We start from the raw sequence: 19192 nt of genomic DNA on the forward strand, positions 1-19192 counted from the left end.
AACAACAACAACAACAACAACAACAACAACAACAGGTAACTCAGTTAAAACCCAGCTCACTAGGACAGACTCTGTCCAAGATAACCTGTCTCATGGGAGAGATCAGGACATAGACATGCTGAGCAAAGCAACATGGCAAGAAGGTGGCCATCTGTAAATCAAGGAGAGAGCCTTGAATGAAATTAGCTATGTGATACCTGCTCTCAGGATTTGCGCCTGTGGAAAGCACACCCGTGTTATGTAAGGCAGCTCACGTGTGCTAGTTTACTATGGCAACCCTTGGAAGCTAATATGACTATCTATGCAGAGTAACAGGTCAGCTGACAACAGTGGTTTAGAAGTATCTCCCCTTGTTTAGCAAGAGGCTATGTGTGCCTTTACAGGTTCTTAGGTGTGTGGTGCCACAGTGTGGAAGAAAACTAATTATGATATCAACAGAGAACTACTCTCTTGAGACCTGTTTGTTTTATTATACAAAAATTAAATAGGCATTCCTAGAGTCTACATAAATTTCTCTTTAACCTTGAGTCAACTCGTTCGAGCAGCAGTACCAGTAAATGCTGACCGCTAGAGCTTCTGATCTGAGGAGCGGCCTGTAATGAAACTCCGCCCAGTCAGAGCTGTGCCGCTAAGTTCTCTGCAGGCAGCAGCTGTCTTTCTGCTTCGGCGTCTAGAGCTCTGCTTAATTAAGATCCAATATTTGACTTTTCTTCTGGGTTGATTCTATCTGTACATTGTACTATTGTAATTTGTCTTGTTATTATCATTCTCTACCTTTGTGTCACTGAAGAAACAATGCACATAGATTTCAGTTTCTTGATTAAAATTTAAATCTGTGCTCAGCTTAGCTCATGAAGGAGAAGGAAGTGACAGGCAGTCGACTGCATTCCATTCTCCAAGGAGGGAGGGTGCAGCTGTGTCAGGCATGGCCACAGCAGCAGTCACCCACTAGAGATAACTTAGGAACTGGTTTAAAATACTTTTCATATGAAAGTTTAAGTCCTTTGCCTCAGTTACTAATTCCTAATGAAACTTTGTTTTCAGATATAATGATTGGTAAAAGCAAATTCATATCTTGAATTACAGTTACTGAAACATCAAATTTCCCTTTTAGGAATTGCTTTCAAAATGCATTTTTAACTCTGCTTTCAAAATGTTTGCTTTAGAGATGAAAAATAGAGAACTATAAATCTGTCTTTGACAACTTCCGGAAATGTTCATGTTACATGCCCCTTAAAATGCCGGATCTTCCATAACTGTTGGCATCATTTTGCCTGCTAGGCAGGGTCAACACAGAACAGGTTTGTGACCTGGCAAGAGGCTCAGAAGGCAGGCACGTTTCCTGGCCCACTGCGGCATGGAGTGATAAGAGGAGATACACTTGAGGCTCAAGGCGAGGGGCTGAATATTCTATTAATCTTGGAGGAAGAACAGGGAGGCCTCCGGATGGGAACAGATATCCTATGGACGTCGGTCATTGTTTCTGCTAGCTTGTGCTTTTGCTTCCCACAGTGCTATGGGGTATAAAAAGGCTGTAGTAGTCACTGGACAGTCGTCCCGAGTCTAACTCTTGTCTCTTTCTGTCTTTCCTACAGTCATCCTCACTCCCCGCTAGGAGGCTGTTCAACTTCAGGCCAGCAGTTCCGGTATACACTCCATTAATGTTTGTGCTAATTATTAATGTGGGGGAGATCTGCTAATATGGGAGAGAATAATAACTTTTACAATACTGTCACATTTGATCCTCAGAAAAGCCCTCATTTAAAAAGGGCACAAAAGGCACCCATTCGTTAAGACAGTGAGTATATGAGTTTCTTATGGCTGTTATAACAAAATATTATAGACCTGAAGAATGACGCAAGAGAATCTCACTTTCTGCAACTTCTGTAGGCTCGTAATGCAAGACCGGAGTAGGAACGGTTTGTTTCTTCTGGTCTCTTTCTTATTTTTTCCCCTTAATTTAAACAAAGCTACATTTTTTTTAAGAATGGTGATAAACAGATGCACTCACTGTACTTTATTGTTCATCTTGAAATAGTTGCTAAGTCTTTATTGAAATAAGTTATTTAGAAGTATGTTTGTAAATGATAAATATTTGAGGATCTTAATTATTTCATAGATGCTTAAAGTATTTTTCATTTAATTTATGTAGCTTTATTATATTTCAGAGTTTGGCATTCTTGGTTGAGTTTTTCTAAGTATATACTATGTATCGTCAGTGTATAAATCTCGGATGGTAGTTGAACTTTCTAGAAGTAAGGCACTTACTTGCACTGTCTTATCAAGTGGCTTTGGCTTTTTACTCCAGGACTCGATGTTACCTAGACGACTGTTTCTATCTTTGGTATTTTCTTTCTTGTACTCATTTTCATCTTTTGGCCCTTTAAATTTTTAATTTTTTTCTCGACATATTTTATTTTTCAGAAGGCACTGGTTGTTTTTTATTCCTTGCAATTTAGCATTTAGTTTTGAAGTATTAAAAAGGTTTTCATTAAATTTTCCCCAAATCTTTTTTCACTGTTTTGATTTTTTTCTAGTTTACACACAACACACAACACTATATCTACATTATTTTTTATTTGTTAGCTTGACTTGAAATCTTGAGTACAATCTAATATTTTGGGAATACTTTGGAAATCATTCATCTGTGGCAACCTTTCAAAATCTCTAGCACTTCTGCCTCACACTAGGCTAGTATTAGCGTCTCCTGTGACGTGCGGAGACAGAGGAGGCTGGAGAAGTCAGTTATTGGCTGTGTGGTCAGCCTGACCTGGTCTCAGAGCCGAGAGAAGTGCTCCTGCCTCAGCACTGAGGGCGAGGGCGGCAAACACTTCTCCTCACAGTTGCCTCGGCTGCTCCACAGCTTCTCACTGTGGGCCCAGCTTCCTCGTCTCCGGGTGCCCTGTGGTAGTTGCATCTGTTGCCCTCAGTTCGGCTGCTGGATGCCCCAGAAAAGCCTGCCGCTGTCTTGAAGTTCTCATTTCCCAAACGTGTCAGAGGACCTCTGTGCTGCTCACACTCGCCTTTATCCTCTCACAGACACTAATATGCCTAGGTCTCACAGGGAGTTGTAATTATTGATCCTATTTTGGTGTCTATAGCAGCCTATCTGAGGTTTATTGTGGGCATTATCTGGCAAGGGTAGAGGCCACCTCTCTACTGCATTTTCACACAGACTTTCCATTCTGCATGTGCATCCCTGAATCCGTCTTACAAGAATGCCAACTGGACTGGATGAAGGCAAACCCTAATGTGTCTCATTTGTAATCAATCCCTTCTTTAAAGGCCCTGCATCCTCATATGGTCATTCTAAGGTGATAGGAGCTATGGCAGCGATCAACGTAATTCAATGCAAAGTAGTGCAAAAACATGAACCTCAGTCTACGTATTGACTGGATCACCTATTGCACATATGTGCATATCAGAATTTCCTCTAAAATACAGAGAGAACAAATACATAAATAGACAAAGATACTCCAAATATAAAGCAAAGGGCTGAGCATGTAGCTCAGCAGAAGTGTTTGCCTAGTCAGCAGAAGCTCTTGGTATTTTATTTACTGAAACACAGAGATAATCAGAAACACACACACACACACACACACACACACAGCACACATGCACATACACAGCACACACACACACATATACATAGGCTCTCAAGCATGCAGGAACATAAGTAAATGTAATATAAAATATTAAAGAAATCAGTAATTACGTAATGATTAATTAATAAGGAATAAGCAATAAATAAATTCCTACCTTGGCCAGTTCTGCAGTTTTACCAGAACCAGGCTTCCGAGAGGAAGCTGTGAGTAGACGATCTTATACCCGCTTTCGAGGAGCTGTGATTCTTCAGGGAAGTCCTGCTCAGAAGCCGCGCAGCTGTTGTAGCTGGAGTCAGCGTTCATGGAGCAGAACCAGGGCTCGCCCAGGTCCACCCTGGCTGCAGCCGCAGGAGACAGCAGCCTCCACTTCAAGCAGCTTTCATTCTCACACTGTACCCACATTGTGTTCACAAACTCGCTGCTCCTCAGGGCCGGGTCCATTGGGCTGGCGGCACTGACCATTCAAGCTAACTTGCTGCTTTACTTCATTTGACTTCGCTTTGTCTTTGTTTTGTTTCTCAGAAGTGAATCAAATCTGGAAAATAAAAAAAAAAAATACAGACTCAAGGGTACAAGATATAATTTCAAACACATGAAGAATTTCTTTTATATTTTCTGCCCAATCCTATGCCTCTGGCAGAGATGTGTCTGACATGATGTGTTCTCCTTACCAGCAGCAACACATCAGACATGTAAACAACCCTAACAACAAGGGCTCTGAAACTACAGACCCGGCAAGTGTCCCCCTGTGGAGAGTCTAGTTCAGCAGTGTCTACTCCTGACACTCATTATGTACAAGGTATCGCTTGCTTTTTTTGAGTCAGCCTATGCTGTAGCCCAGGCTGGCCTAAAACTCTCCATGCCTTTGCCCAAGCCTCCTGGGTGCTAGGATGGGCATCACACACACAGAGCTACTACATATCAGGTTGCAAAGCCTCACACACAGCTCATATTTACCCATTTTGCCAAGGAAACTGAAGCTAAGCAAAGCATTTTAAGCCCACGGCTGGTACTCTGTAGAGCTGAGGTTTAAATGCAGGCAGCTGGGCTCTGAGCTCCGTGGTCTGTAGATGCACGGACAGCATCATGCACTGCTCTAGAGCACACGGACAGCATCGTGCATTGTCCTGTTCTTCTAATAATGAGGAGAGCCAAATGGAGCAAATGCTTCACATCATGAAACTTAATTACTTAGAAGCCAGAAGAGCAGCCTCTTCCTTAGGAAGGCCTGCCACCATCTCACTAATGGAGTCTCTTCTCAGGCTTCATATGAGGAGTCCACATACATGAACAGAGCTGTATATCAAAGCTCCCCAAGTTCAGCATCAGCAAAGACACCGAAATATACACTAAAAACGTAACTAAAATATAGACAAAATTATTGTTGACAATGTATTTCACAATAATCTATTTTTTAAGAAAAGAGATGTGGGGGCTGGCAAAACAGCAGTTGGTAAAGACACCTGCTGCCGAAACCGACCATCTAAGTTTGATCCTTAGAACTCATATGGTGAAAGGAGAGAAAGAACTGATTCCATAAGTTTTCCACATACATGCCATAACATATGCATGCACAAACATATACACATTTGTACACATGTGTGCACACTAAGTAACTAAATAAACAAATGTAAGAAAGACTGTGGTCTCCAACAGTGATGGATTAGCACAACACTACCATCCAAACACTGGCACCATGCAAACCGACCTTCAATCCCCACAGTAACCAGATCTCCTCCTCACTCACGTCCTTCCATCATGCCCCTGACTCGAGCCCCTGCAGCTTAGTTAGCCAGCGATTACAGTGGTTTGCATTTTAACTTTTTATTAGCTGCATTTTCATTTGTTTTTATTTCCTATGCATGCTTTAAATTCTCCGTGGTATATGTTCGTTGTGTCACGACTGTCACATAAGCTCATTTTCATACAGGTAGAGATTTTGGGTTGAGCGTGTTCCCCCTCGGAGCCTTCTACCATGCTCTTCCTGTCCACCCCTTCTCCTTCCCTTAAGTCCTGTTTATTTCCTGAGAATCAAGTTTCATTTTTATATTTAAATTATGCATACATCGATGACTTTACATATCTACATTAAACCTAGGAACCATGAATCGCAAAAACGTGTTTACTTTCCTGGGGCTGCCTTAATTCATCTGACATTATTACCTCCAGTTACATACATTTTCCTAGAATAACATAACTCCAAACTTTACAGATGAAAAAAACCCATTGTTTATACATCTTAGATTTTCTCCTCCTTTTCCCCATCGTCTATTGTTATTGGAGATGTAGGTTGGCTCCATAACTGAACTACTGTAACCACTGCTATAATAAATATTGCTGTACAAGGGTCTCTGTGATATGTCGTCTTGGGGTTCTTTGGGAAAACACCCAGAAGTGGTAAAACTAGATCACGTAGAATAATTATAGTCTTTTGGTTTTTTTTTTAGAACCAGCATACCGATTTCCATAGTGGCTGTACTAGCTCACATTCCCACATGCAGTGTACAAGCATTCACTTTGGTTCACACCCTCACCAGAATTTGTTGTTTTCTTAATGACTGATATTCTGGCTGTAGTATGATAGAATCTTAATGCAATTTTAATTTGCATTTCTCTGATGGTTAATGAGGTTGAACATTTTTATATGTGTTTATTGAACAAATGTGTCTTTTATTGTTTGAGCACTACCTGTTCATTTAGCTAGCCCATTTCTGGACTTGGTTGTTTGAATTCATAGGTTTTTAGTTCTTTGTATATTCTAGGTAGTAATTAGGTCATGTGTACAGTTAGCACATATTTTCTCCCATTCTGTAGGCTATTGGTAAACTGTTGTTCCCAGAGCTGTGCAGAAACTCTTTGATTTTATGAGTCCCCCTTTGTCAACTGTTGGCGTTATATCCTAAGTGAACAGTCTCCTATGCGGGAAGCTATTGCCACTGCTTATGTCTTCAAATAAGTCCTTTGTTTTTTCTTCTAGTGGTTTCAGTTTCAGGTTTTACATCAACATCTTTCATCCATTTGAAATTGACTTTTTGTACAAGGTAACAAATCTAGTTTCATCCTTCCACGTGTGAATATTTATTTTCCCACAGCATTTGCTGTAACAAAACTGTCCTTTGTTCATATATGTGCATGTGTGTATGTGTATGTGTGTGAGTGTTTGTGCGTGCATGTATGTGTGTGTGCGTGCATGTGTGTGTGTATGTGTGTGTGTCATTGTCAAATCATGTGACTATAGATTTATACCTGTGAATCTGTATTGGGTCTTCTATTCCATTGACATCTGTTTTTGTGTCTGCACCATAATGCTTCTCTTAATACAGCTTTGTAATATAACTTGAAATTGGTGACACCTCCTACATTAATCATTTTGTTCATGATTTCTTGGAGTACCTGGGGTCCTTTATGCTTCTGCATGAATTAAACTTTGGTTTTCTATTGCTATGAAGAACGGCATAAGGATTTGAATAGTATTGCATAGATCACTTCTGATAAGGCAGCCATTTTCACAGTGCTAATTCTTCCAATCCCTAAGCATGAGAAGTTTTTTCAATCTAGTATCTACTTCAGTTATTTTCTTCAGTGTTCTAAGTTCTCATTGTAGAGGTTTTGCAATTCCTTGGTTAGATTTATTTTATATATATATTTTTTTGGCTTGAGGTAAAAGTAAAAGGAGTAATGATTCTATTTCCCAATTTCTTCCTTAGAATGTTGGTTATTGGAACTCAAACTCTATACCCCATCCTCCCTTCTCCATTTTACATTTATGACTCTTTTATTTAGTATCCACTGTCAATTCAGCAGGCTATCTCTGCCCCATAGATGTTCAGGTCTATCCTGTAACCTGGCTATTGTGACTAGTAGAATGACAGGCACAGGTACACAGGTATTTCTATAGACACTTGGCTGCATTCTTTTGAATGTATATCTAAAATTGTATAACTGGATCAAAGTATAGCTCTTGCCTTAGGTTTTAGAGGAATCTGCATGCTCACTTGTATGTTGTATTTTATAGTATATTGTAGTTTATACTGCCATCAAGAGAATGCAAGTGCTCCTTTCCCCTCACTTTCTCACCATCATGTGTGATTTATTTTTCTTGATATCAATTCTGGTTGGGTGAGATGAACTCTCAATAGATTTTTAACTTGTATTTACCTAAGCCAATCCAATTTTAAATTCCTGTTATTCTTCCCTGGACTGTTGGAGTCTTATTCAGAAAATCATTCCCTATGCCTGGATCTTAAAATGGTCCCCTACGCTCTTCTCTAGAAGTTTCAAGTCTTTAAGTCATTGGTCAATGTTGAATTGGTGATCTATTTGCCTTTTACCCATGGATATCCAGCTTTCTCAGCACCAGTTTCTTTTCCAATCTAAAGTTTGACCACTTGAGAGATTAGATGGAGGTGGCTGCAGTCATGTTTCTGGGTCCTCTGTTTTACTGCACATCGGTTTGCTTTTACTTCATTTCACACTGTATCACTTTATCACAATTTGGAATTTGGTCTCAGGCACTGTGATGCCTCAAGATAGCTTTAGCTATTCATGATCTTTTATTTTTTACATATTAATGTTTCCCTAGTTCTATAAAGAATTCATTGGAGTCTTAAAGGGGATTATATTGAATCTGTAGGCCACATTCAGTAATATGGCCATGTTCTCAAGACTAACGCTAATCCATGAACATGGGATACACACACACACACACACACACACACACACACACACACACACACACACATATAATGTTCATTCTTGATTTTTTTTTCACTGATGACTAAAAATATTTTTTATTTAAACCATAGCCAGAGTTATAGAGATGCATAAATTATTTTCTATCTTTATTTGAGCTCCAGAGAAAACATTAAAAGTTAACTCAATTTTAATCACCAAATATATATTTTACTCCTCTCACTATGTCTTGGTCATAAGATAAGCTGTGAGTACACTTATTTTTTTTTGTTTTGTTTTGTTTTTTTTGTTTTGTTTGTTTTTTTTGTTTGTTTTTTTTTTTATTTATTTTTTTTTTTTATTAACTTGAATATTTCTTATATACATTTCGAGTGTTATTCCCTTTCCGGTTTCGGGCAAACATCCCTTCCTCCCCCCCTTCCTTATGGGTGTTCCCTCCCCACCTCCCCATTGCTGCCCTCCCCCGACAGTCTAGTTCACTGGGGGTTCATTCTTAGCAGGACCCAGGGCTTCCCCCTTCCACTGGTGCTCTTACTAGGATATTCATTGCTACCTATGAGGTCAGAGTCCAGGGTCAGTCCATGTATAGTCTTTAGGTAGTGGCTTAGTCCTGGAAGCTCTGGTGGCTTGGCATTGTTGTACATATAGGGTCTCGAGCCCCTTCAAGCTCTTCCAGTTCTTTCTCTGATTCCTTCAACGGGGGTCCTATCCTCAGTTCAGAGGTTTGCTGCTGGCATTAGCCTCTGTATTTGCTGTATTCTGGCTGTGTCTCTCAGGAGCGATCTACACTTCTGCACTTCTTTGCTTCATCCATCTTGTCTAATTGGGTGGCTGTATATATATGGGCCACATGTGGGGCAGGCTCTGAATGGATGTTCCTTCAGTCTCTGTTTTAATCTTTGCCTCTCTCTTCCCTGCCAAGGGTATTCTTGTTCCCCTTTTAAAGAAGGGTGAAGCATTCACATTTTGATCATCCGTCTTGAGTTTCATTTGTTCTAGGCATCTAGGGTAATTCAGGCATTTGGGCTAATAGCCACTTATCAATGAGTGCATACCATGTATGTCTTTCTGTGATTGGGTTAGCTCACTCAGGATGATATTTTCCAGTTCAACCATTTGCCTACAAATTTCATAAACTTCGTTGTTTTTGATAGCTGAGTAATATTCCATTGTGTAGATATACCACATTTTCTGTATCCATTCCTCTGTTGAAGGGCATCTGGGTTCTTTCCAGCTTCTGGCTATTATAAATAAGGCTGCGATGAACATAGTGGAGCACGTGTCTTTTTTATATGTTGGGGCATCTTTTGGGTATATGCCCGAGAGAGGGATAGCTGGATCCTCAGGCAGTTTAATGTCCAATTTTCTGAGGAACCTCCAGACTGATTTCCAGAATGGTTGTACCAGTCTGCAATCCCACCAACAATGGAGGAGTGTTCCTCTTTCTCCACATCCTCGCCAGCATTTGCTGTCACCTGAGTTTTTGATCTTAGCCATTCTCACTGGTGTGAGGTGAAATCTCAGGGTTGTTTTGATTTGCATTTCCCTGATGACTAAAGATGTTGAACATTTCTTTAGGTGTTTCTCAGCCATTCGGCATTCCTCAGCTGTGAATTCTTTGTTTAGCTCTGAACCCCATTTTTAATAGGGTTATTTGTCTCCCTCTTGGTCTAACTTTTGAGTTCTTTGTATATTTTGGATATAAGGCCTCTATCTGTTGTAGGATTGGTAAAGATCTTTTCCCAATCTGTTGGTTGCCGTTTTGTCCTAACCACAGTGTCCTTTGCCTTACAGAAGCTTTGCAGTTTTATGAGATCCCATTTGTTTATTCTTGATCTTAGAGCATAAGCCATTGGTGTTTTGTTCAGGAAATTTTTCCAGTGCCCATGTGTTCCAGATGCTTCCCTAGTTTTTCTTCTATTAGTTTGAGTGTGTCTGGTTTGATGTGGAGGTCCTTGATCCACTTGGACTTAAGCTTTGTACAGGGTGATAAGCATGGATCGATCTGCATTCTTCTACATGTTGACCTCCAGTTGAACCAGCACCATTTGCTGAAAATGCTATCTTTTTCCATTGGATGGATTTGGCTCCTTTGTCCAAAATCAAGTGACCATAGGTGTGTGGATTCATTTCTGGGTCTTCAATTCTGTTCCATTGGTCTATCTGTCTGTCTCTGTACCAATACCATGCAGTTTTTATCACTATTGCTCTGTAATACTGCTTGAGTTCAGGGATAGTGATTCCCCTGAAGTCCTTTTATTGTTGAGGATAGTTTTAGCTATCCTGGGTTTTTTGTTATTCAGATGAATTTGCAAATTGTTCTGTCTAACTCTTTGAAGAATTGGATTGGTATTTTGATGGGGATTGCATTGAATCTGTAGATCTTTTTTTGGTAAAATGGCCATTTTGACTATATTAATCCTGCCAATCCATGAGCATGGGAGATCTTTCCACCTTCTGAGGTCTTCTTCAATTTCTTTCTTCAGTGTCTTGAAGTTCTTATTGTACAGATCTTTTACTTGCTTGGTTAAAGTCACACCGAGGTATTTTATATTATTTGGGTCTATTATGAAGGGTGTCGTTTCCCTAATTTCTTTCTCGGCTTGTTTCTCTTTTGTGTAGAGGAAGGCTACTGATTTATTTGAGTTAATTTTATACCCAGCCACTTTGCTGAAGTTGTTTATCAGCTTTAGTAGTTCTCTGGTGGAACTTTTGGCATCACTTAAATATACTATCATATCATCTGCAAATAGTTATATTTTGACTTCTTCTTTTTTCCGATCTGTATCCCTTGATCTCCTTTTTTGTTGTCTGATTGCTCTGGCTAGAACTTCAAGAACTATATTGAATAAGTAGGGAGAGAGTGGGCAGCCTTGTCTAGTCCCTGATTTTAGTGGGATTGCTTCAAGTTTCTCTCCATTTAGTTTAATGTTAGCAACTGGTTTGCTGTATATGGCTTTTACTATGTTTAGGTATGGGCCTTGTATTCCTATTCTTTCCAGGACTTTTTATCATGAAGGGTGTTGAATTTTGTCAAATGCTTTCTCAGCATCTAATGAAATGATCATGTGGTTTTGTTCTTTCAGTTTGTTTATATAATGGATCACGTTGATGGTTTTCCGTATATTAAACCATCCCTGCATGCCCGGGATGAAGCCTACTTGATCATGGTGGATGATTGTTTTGATGTGCTCTTGGATTAGGTTTGCCAGAATTTTGTTGAGTATTTTTTAATCGATGTTCATAAGGAAATTGGTCTGAAGTTCTCTTTCTTTGTTGGGTCTTTGTGTGGTTTAGGTATAAGAGTAATTGTGGCTTCATAGAAGGAATTCGGTAGTGCTCCATCTGTTTCAATTTTGTGGAATAGTTTGGATAATATTGGTATGAGGTCTCCTATGAAGGTCTGATAGAATTCTGCACTAAACCCGTCTGGACCTGGGCTCTTTTTGGATGGGAGACCTTTAATGACTGCTTCTATTTCCTTAGGAGTTATGGGGTTGTTTCAGTGGTTTATCTGTTCCTGATTTAACTTCGGTACCTGGTATCTGTCTAGGAAATTGTCCATTTCCTGAAGATTTTCAATTTTTGTTGAATATAGGCTTTTGTAATAGGATCTGATGATTTTTTGAATTTCCTCTGATTCTGTAGTTATGTCTCCCTTTTTATTTCTGATTTTGTTAATTTGGACACACTCTCCATGTCCTCTCGTTAGTCTGGCTAAGGGTTTATCTATCTTGTTGATTTTCTCAAAGAACCAACTTTTGGTTCTGTTGATTCTTTCTATGGTCCTTTTTGTTTCTACTTGGCTGATTTCAACTCTGAGTTTGATTATTTCCTGCCTTCTCCTCCTCCTGGGTGTATTTGCTTCTTTTTGTTCTAGAGCTTTTAGGTGTGCTGTCAAGCTGCTGACATATGCTCTTTCCTGTTTCTTTCTGCAGGCACTCAGCGCTATGAGTTTTCCTCTTAACACAGCTTTCATTGTGTCCCATAAGTTTGGGTATGTTGTACCTTCATTTTCATTAAATTCTAAAAAGTTTTTAATTTCTTTCTTTATTTCTTCCTTGACCAGGTTATCATTGAGTAGAGCATTGTTCAGTTTCCACGTATATGTGTGCATTCTTCCCTTATTGTTATTGAAGACCAGCTTTAGGCCGTGGTGGTCCGATAGCACGCATGGGATTATTTCTATCTTTCTGTACCTGTTGAGGCCCGTTTTTTGACCAATTATATGGTCAATTTTGGAGAAAGTACCATGAGGAGCTGAGAAGAAGGTATATCCTTTTGCTTTAGGGTAGAACGTTCTATAAATATCCGTTAAGTCCATTTGGCTCATGACTTCTCTTAGTCTGTCTCGTCTCTGTTTAATTTCTGTTTCCATGATCTGTCCATTGATGAGAGTGGGGTGTTGAAATCTCTCCTACTATTATTGTGTGAGGTGCAATGTGTGTTTTGAGCTTTAGTAAGGTTTCTTTTACGTTATGTAGGTGCCCTTGTATTTGGGGGCATAGATATTTTAGGATTGAGAGTTCATCTTGGTGGATTTTTCCTTTGATGAATATAAAGTGTCCTTCCTTATCTTTTTTTTGATGACTTTTTAGTTGAAATTGATTTTATTTGATATTAGAATGGCTACTCCAGCTTGCTTCTTCTGACCATTTGCTTGGAAAGTTGTTTCCCAGCCTTTCACTCTGAGGTAGTGTCTGTCTTTGTCTCTGAGGTGTGTTTCCTGTAGGCAGCAGAATGCAGGGTCCTCGTTGCGTATCCAGTTTGTTAATCTATGTCTTTTTATTGGGGAGTTGAGGCCATTGATGTTGAGAGATATTAAGGAATAGTGATTATTGCTTCCTGTTATATTCATATTTGGATGTGAGGTTGTGTTTGTGTGCTTTTCTTCTCTTTGTTTTGTTGCCAAGACATTAGTTTCTTGCCTCTTCTTGGGTATAGCTTGCCTCCTTATGTTGGGCTTTACCATTTATTATCCTTTGTAGTGCTGGATTTGTAGAAAGATATTGTGTAAATTTGGTTTTGTCATGGAATATCTTGGTTTCTCCATCTATGTTAATTGAGAGTTTTGCAGGATACAGTAGCCTGGGCTGGCATTTGTGTTCTCTTAGGGTCTGTATGACATCAGTCCAGGATCTTCTGGCTTTCATAGTTTCTGGCGAGATGTCTGGTGTGATTCTGATAGGTCTGCCTTTATATGTTACTTGACCTTTTTCCCTTACTGCTTTTAATATTCTTTCTTTATTTTGAGCGTTTAGTGTTTTGACTATTATGTGACGGGAGGTGTTTCTTTTCTGGTCCAATCTATTTGGAGTTCTGTAGGCTTCTTGTATGCCTATGGGTATCTCTTTTTTTTAGGTTAGGAAGTTTTCTTCTATGATTTTGTTGAAGATATTTACTGGTCCTTTGAGCTGGGAGTCTTCACTCTCTTCTATACCTATTATCCTTAGGTTTGATCTTCTCATTGAGTCCTGGATTTCCTGTATGTTTTGGACCAGTAGCTTTTTCCGCTTTACATTATCTTTGACAGTTGAGTCAATGATTTCTATGGAATCTTCTGCTCTGAGATTCTCTCTTCCATCTCTTGTATTCTGTTGGTGAAGCTTGTATCTACAGCTCCTTGTCTCTTCTTTTGGTTTTTCTATATCCAGGGTTATTTCCATGTGTTCTTTCTTGATTGCTTCTATTTCCATTTTTAATTCCTTCAACTGTTTGATTGTGTTTTCCTGGAATTCTTTCAGGGATTTTTTCGATTCCTCTCTGTAGGCTTCTACTTGTTTATTAATGTTTTCCTGTGTTTCTCTAAGGGAGTTCTTCACGTCTTTCTTGAAGTCCTCCAGCATCATGATCAAATATGATTTTGAAACTAGATCTTGCTTTTCTGGTGTGTTTGGATATTCCATGTTTGTTTTGGTGGGAGAATTGGGCTCCGATGATGCCATGTAGTCTTGGTTTCTGTTGCTTGTGTTCCTGCGCTTGCCTCTCGCCATCAGATTATCTCTAGTGTTACTTTGTTCTGCTATTTCTGACAGTGGCTAGACTGTCCTATAAGCCTGTGTGTCAAGAGTGCTGTAGACCTGTTTTACTGTTTTCTTTCAGCCAGTTATGGGGACAGAGTGTTCTGCTTTCGTGTGTGTAGTTTTGCCCCTCTACAGTTCTTCAGCTGTTCCTGTGGGCCTGTGTCTTGAGTTCACCAGGCAGGTCACTTGCAGCAGAAAAGTTGGTCTTACCTGTGGTCCCGAGGCTCAAGTTTGCTCGCGGGGTGCTGCCCACGGGTTCTCTGCGGTGGCAGCAACTGGGAAGATCTGCGCCGCCTCTTCCGGGAGCCTCCGTGCACCAGGGTTCCAGATGGCCTCCGGTGTTTTCCTCTGGAATCAGCAATGTGTGCAGAGAGCAGTCTCTTCTGGTTTCGCAGGCGTGTCTGCCTCTCTGAAGGTTTAGCTCTCCTTCCCACGGGATTTGGGTGCAGAGAACTGTTTATCCGGTCTGTTTCCTTCAGGTTCCGGCGGTGTCTCAGGCAGGGCTCCTGCCTCTCCTGGGCCCTCTCCCCCGGGAGCCAGAGGCCTTATACAGTTTCCTCTTGGGCCAGGGATGTGGGCAGGGGTGGGCAGTGTTGGTGGTCTCTTCTGCTCTGCAGCCTCAGGAGTGCCCACCTGACCAGGCGGTGGGTATCTCTCCCACGGGTTCTGGGAGCAGAGAGCTGCTGGGGCCGGGATCCGCAGGGTGGGACTTCCGGAAACACAGGACGTGCCTGGTCCTAGAGGGATTCTGCCTCTGTTGTCCCGATTCCACCCGGCAAGTCACTTGCAGCAGATAAGTTAGTCTTACCTTTGGTCCCGAGGCTCAAGTTCGCTCGCGGGGTTCTGCCCACGGGCTCTCCGCGGTGGCAGCGACCAGGAAGATCTGCGCCGCCTCTTCCGGGAGCCTCCGTGCACCTCATTCTTGATTTTTATGTGAAGAGTTTGCATCCTGCTATTTTGATGAAAATGTATATTTGAATTAAAATTTTTTACAGTTTTTAGGGTCTTTTACAGATGAAATTAGGTTGTCTTCAAATATATTTTGACTTCTTTCCCTTTGTAACCCTCTTATTTCTTTCTTTTGGGTTATTGCTATGGCTAAGATTTCAAACACTGTGTTGAGTAGTGAGAATGGATACTCTCATCTTATTCTTGATTTTAAAGGAAATGTTTTCAGTTTTTCCACATTCAGTATAATGATGGTTATATATTTATCATAAATGACTTGTCTTAGATACAATCGTTCTGATCTATTAATCACTTATTTGGGTTATTGATCATGAAGAGATGTAAGATTGTTGCAGACTTTTTTGGTGCATCTGTTAAAATGAAATGTTTTCTATTGTATTTTGCATATTTTAAACCATTCTTGCACTTCTGGTAATGAACCCACTTTATTATGAAGTATTTGTAAATATGTCATTGAATTTGCCTTGTAAATATTTTGAGGATTTTTCCTTTTAAGCCTATCAAGGAAAACTATCTGTAGTTTTCTTTTGTGTGGCGTCTTTTATCTTTGTTGAATACGCATGAAGGAAGGTACTGTTTTATGAAGCATGCTAAGGAGCACTGGTGTTATTTCATTAAAGGTATCAAAGAATGCAACTCCATGCTTCCTTGGGCGAGCCTTCCTTGGGACCCTATCACTGCTTCGTTATTATTGCTTCTCTGTTTGGGATCTTACATGACTTACTTCGATTTTGGAAAGTTACATATATGTATAATTTTATTCATTTCTTCTAGATTTCCAGATTTTTTTAGTACAAGTTTTCAAAATATCTCCTGATTATCCTCTTGGTTTCAGAGGTCTCCACTATAACATGCTCTCTTCATCACTAATTGTATTGGTTTGGATAGTCTCTTTCTTTTGGCTAGCTTGGATAGGGCTTGTATATCATGCTTATCTTCCCAAAGAAGTAATTCTTCACTTCAGCAAACCTTTGCATTCTTTGCTTAGTCATCATTTCATACCTGCCTGGTTTATTGTTTCTCAGCTCTTGAGATGCACAGATAATTTGTCTAGTATCTCTCACCCAGAATTCTCCATGTGGATATTCATATCTGCACACTCCCCCCTTAGAACTGTTTCTTTAACCCAAAGATCTGGGAATTTCATTTTCAGTTGATTATAGAAGTTTTCATTTTCCTGTGGTTTTTTTTTTTTTTTAGTGACTCAACAATTATTCAAAGGAATATGGTTTAGTTTATAGGTGTTTGTATGTTTTCTATAATTTCTCTTGCTTCTGCTAATGAAATTATGATCCAATAAGGTACAAGAAATTATTGTCGATATTTGTTGTTATTTAATAGCTCTCTTTTTCCATCTTATATTGACCACTGAACAGATCACTTTCCCTGTCTTCCTTAGAACACTGATTCGGGGCTACTAGAAATCATGTGTACCACACTGAAATTTCTAAAAGCCCCAAATCAATCCTCTTACATTTGTGATTTCTGGTTATGTAGTTTGACAAAATGCAAAGTAATCAAAAAAGTGACACCACATTTGTACAATAAATAGAATATTAATTACATCACCACAACTTTTATAAGAACTGAACTCTTCACTTTGTTTTTATATTATTCTTAATATGTTTACGTTAAGAATATATGTATGTGGGGTTGGGGATTTAGCTCAGTGGTAGAGCGCTTGCCTAGTAAGCGCAAGGCCCTGGGTTCGATCCCCAGCTCCGAAAAAAAGAACCAAAAAAAAAAAAAAGAATATATGTATGTATACTGGAAGAGAATATTGTAGCCATTCAACCTTGGTTCTAGTAACCCGATTCAGCTATAAATAACTGGCTGCTACAGCAGAAAAGGCTTCAGTACCTTCCAGTTGCATCTAAACTGTCTTCAGCTTTATTAACTCTGCCTTAATGCCACACTTCTGTCTGCTCTCCTTACTTTTAGTTTATTGAATAGAATAGTTTGCTGACTGTTATATTCATAACAATGGGTCAGAACTGACCAAATACATAATGGAAGGAATACTGCTTCTGAAGGAAATCTCCCTTTGTGATATCTGATGAAGGAACAGTTCTGAGACTGACTTGGAATTTTTCTGTCCTTGGCGGCTTTAATTATTTAAAGGCTTTTCTTAACAATTGCATCTTTCAAATATGATCAAATATTTAATTTTCCTAATTATTGATAAAATATTTCTTATCAATATCTTTACCTACATCCATAAGTTAACGTAAGTTAATCACACATTCCACTCATGTTTCTAATATAGACATTGACTATTTTTGTGGCTATCTCTCTTTGTTTTATAGATCTTTCCTGAGGGCAGCATATCAAATCATTTCACGCCTATGAGCTTTATACAGCATAACATTAAATCAGTGCAGCATGCACAGTATGACTGATGCATTTAGTCAAAGGACTCTGTTTTTCTTTGTTTTGTTTTGTTGTTTTTTTCAGTTTTGGGCTAGTAGAAGCAATACTATAGCAAATACCATTGCATATTTGTTAATCCATGTGTTTGAATATGCATACTTCTACAACAGAAATGCTACATTAAAAGGTATGCACATTTTTAAGGAGACAATTCTGAATAGACCTCTGGAAATCTATTCTAATTTTCAATTTCCACTAACAGTTTATAAGTACCAATTTCCTCTTAGTGTCCCAACCATGGGCCTTAACAATGACTGTTCAAATCTAATTAACTGAGACTTATCTCACTGTAGTATTAATTTACACTTCCCTGACCACTAATTAGGTTTTATTGACTATTTGTGTTTTCTTTTCTTGGAGAACCTTGTTTCTACTCTATACTTGGGTTTTATTGTTTTCTCTACAGGGGTTTGGTAGAGCTCATGATGTATTAGGGATATTAACTCTTTGTTTCACATGTTGGAAACATCTTCATATAGTTTGTCATTTTTAAACTTTATATTTTTATTTTCTAAAGCTAAAATTTTATAGAACTCGAATTTATGTGTATTAAATGCTGCTTATCTGTCCCTGAGATTTTAAATAAAATTTTCCATATATTTGTCTCAATTGCTCTGTTTCTTACATTTAGGTATTTAATGCAACTGGAATGTTTGTTGTGCTCACAAATATTGAAATAAAACACTTTAACTGTGTAGCTAGTAAATTATCCAACCACATTCATTAATTAGTGCATTATTTTATCATTAATTTGAAATGTATTTATTTTTATACATACACATGAATCAATTTCTACGTACTGTATTTTACTTCCCTGATCCATGTTTTTCCTTGTACCAATAAAGACTATCTTTTGGGTTGTTCCAATATCTGATACAATCATTCCTCCTTGCTTAGTCTATCTTAAATCTCTTGGTAGTTTAAATTGATATATTTTATCATGGCTTATATAATTCATAATATAAACTATAATAAGCTTCTTATTTTTACAATAATTCCCTCCTTCTTCAACAATGACTCATTTTGAAAACAAGTTTTTACTCCATGCAGTACAGAAGAAGAGTCTATTTTCTTTGGTTTTTAACATTTCTAGCTGACTTGTTCTACAAGTCTCTAAGACTTCAAAGAATGTGCCTCCAAACACTGGCGATGCTATGACAACGTGTTTAATACTAAAAGTGTACCTTAAAGCTTTTACATTGGCTCGTGAAGAAGGTAAATGATATCAATATTATATATGTCTTAATCTTGTTGTGACTTTAGACTCTCCGAGGCATGAATCTGACCCCCAAAACTAGAAGATATCAACTTATTATTTTTGCCAAGATTTTCTTCCAGTTATAAGCCCCAAATATTAACATCCATCCTTCATACATCCTCCCATGCTGAAGCAAGGAAATAGGAGGCTACAAGGCTGTGTGCTGGGAAAGAGGTACAAACCTAGAAATCAAGTGTAAAGAGAGATACAGAAGA

General features: G+C 39.0%; 1 protein-coding gene across 1 annotated transcript in view; it reads right to left on the reverse strand.

The window, feature by feature from the left end:
* Positions 1-19192, reverse strand: part of Zcwpw2 (zinc finger CW-type and PWWP domain containing 2) — a 90401-nt gene that overhangs the window by 58263 nt on the left and 12946 nt on the right. Inside the window, exon 2 of the mRNA XM_032911075.1 lies at positions 3760-4140. Within this exon, the coding sequence (XP_032766966.1) occupies positions 3760-4067 (308 nt within the window). The 5' untranslated portion in view covers positions 4068-4140. The remainder of the gene's footprint in view (positions 1-3759; positions 4141-19192) is intronic.

Source organism: Rattus rattus, chromosome 8, assembly GCF_011064425.1.
Source record: "Rattus rattus isolate New Zealand chromosome 8, Rrattus_CSIRO_v1, whole genome shotgun sequence".
Classification (NCBI taxonomy): Eukaryota; Metazoa; Chordata; class Mammalia; order Rodentia; family Muridae; genus Rattus; species Rattus rattus.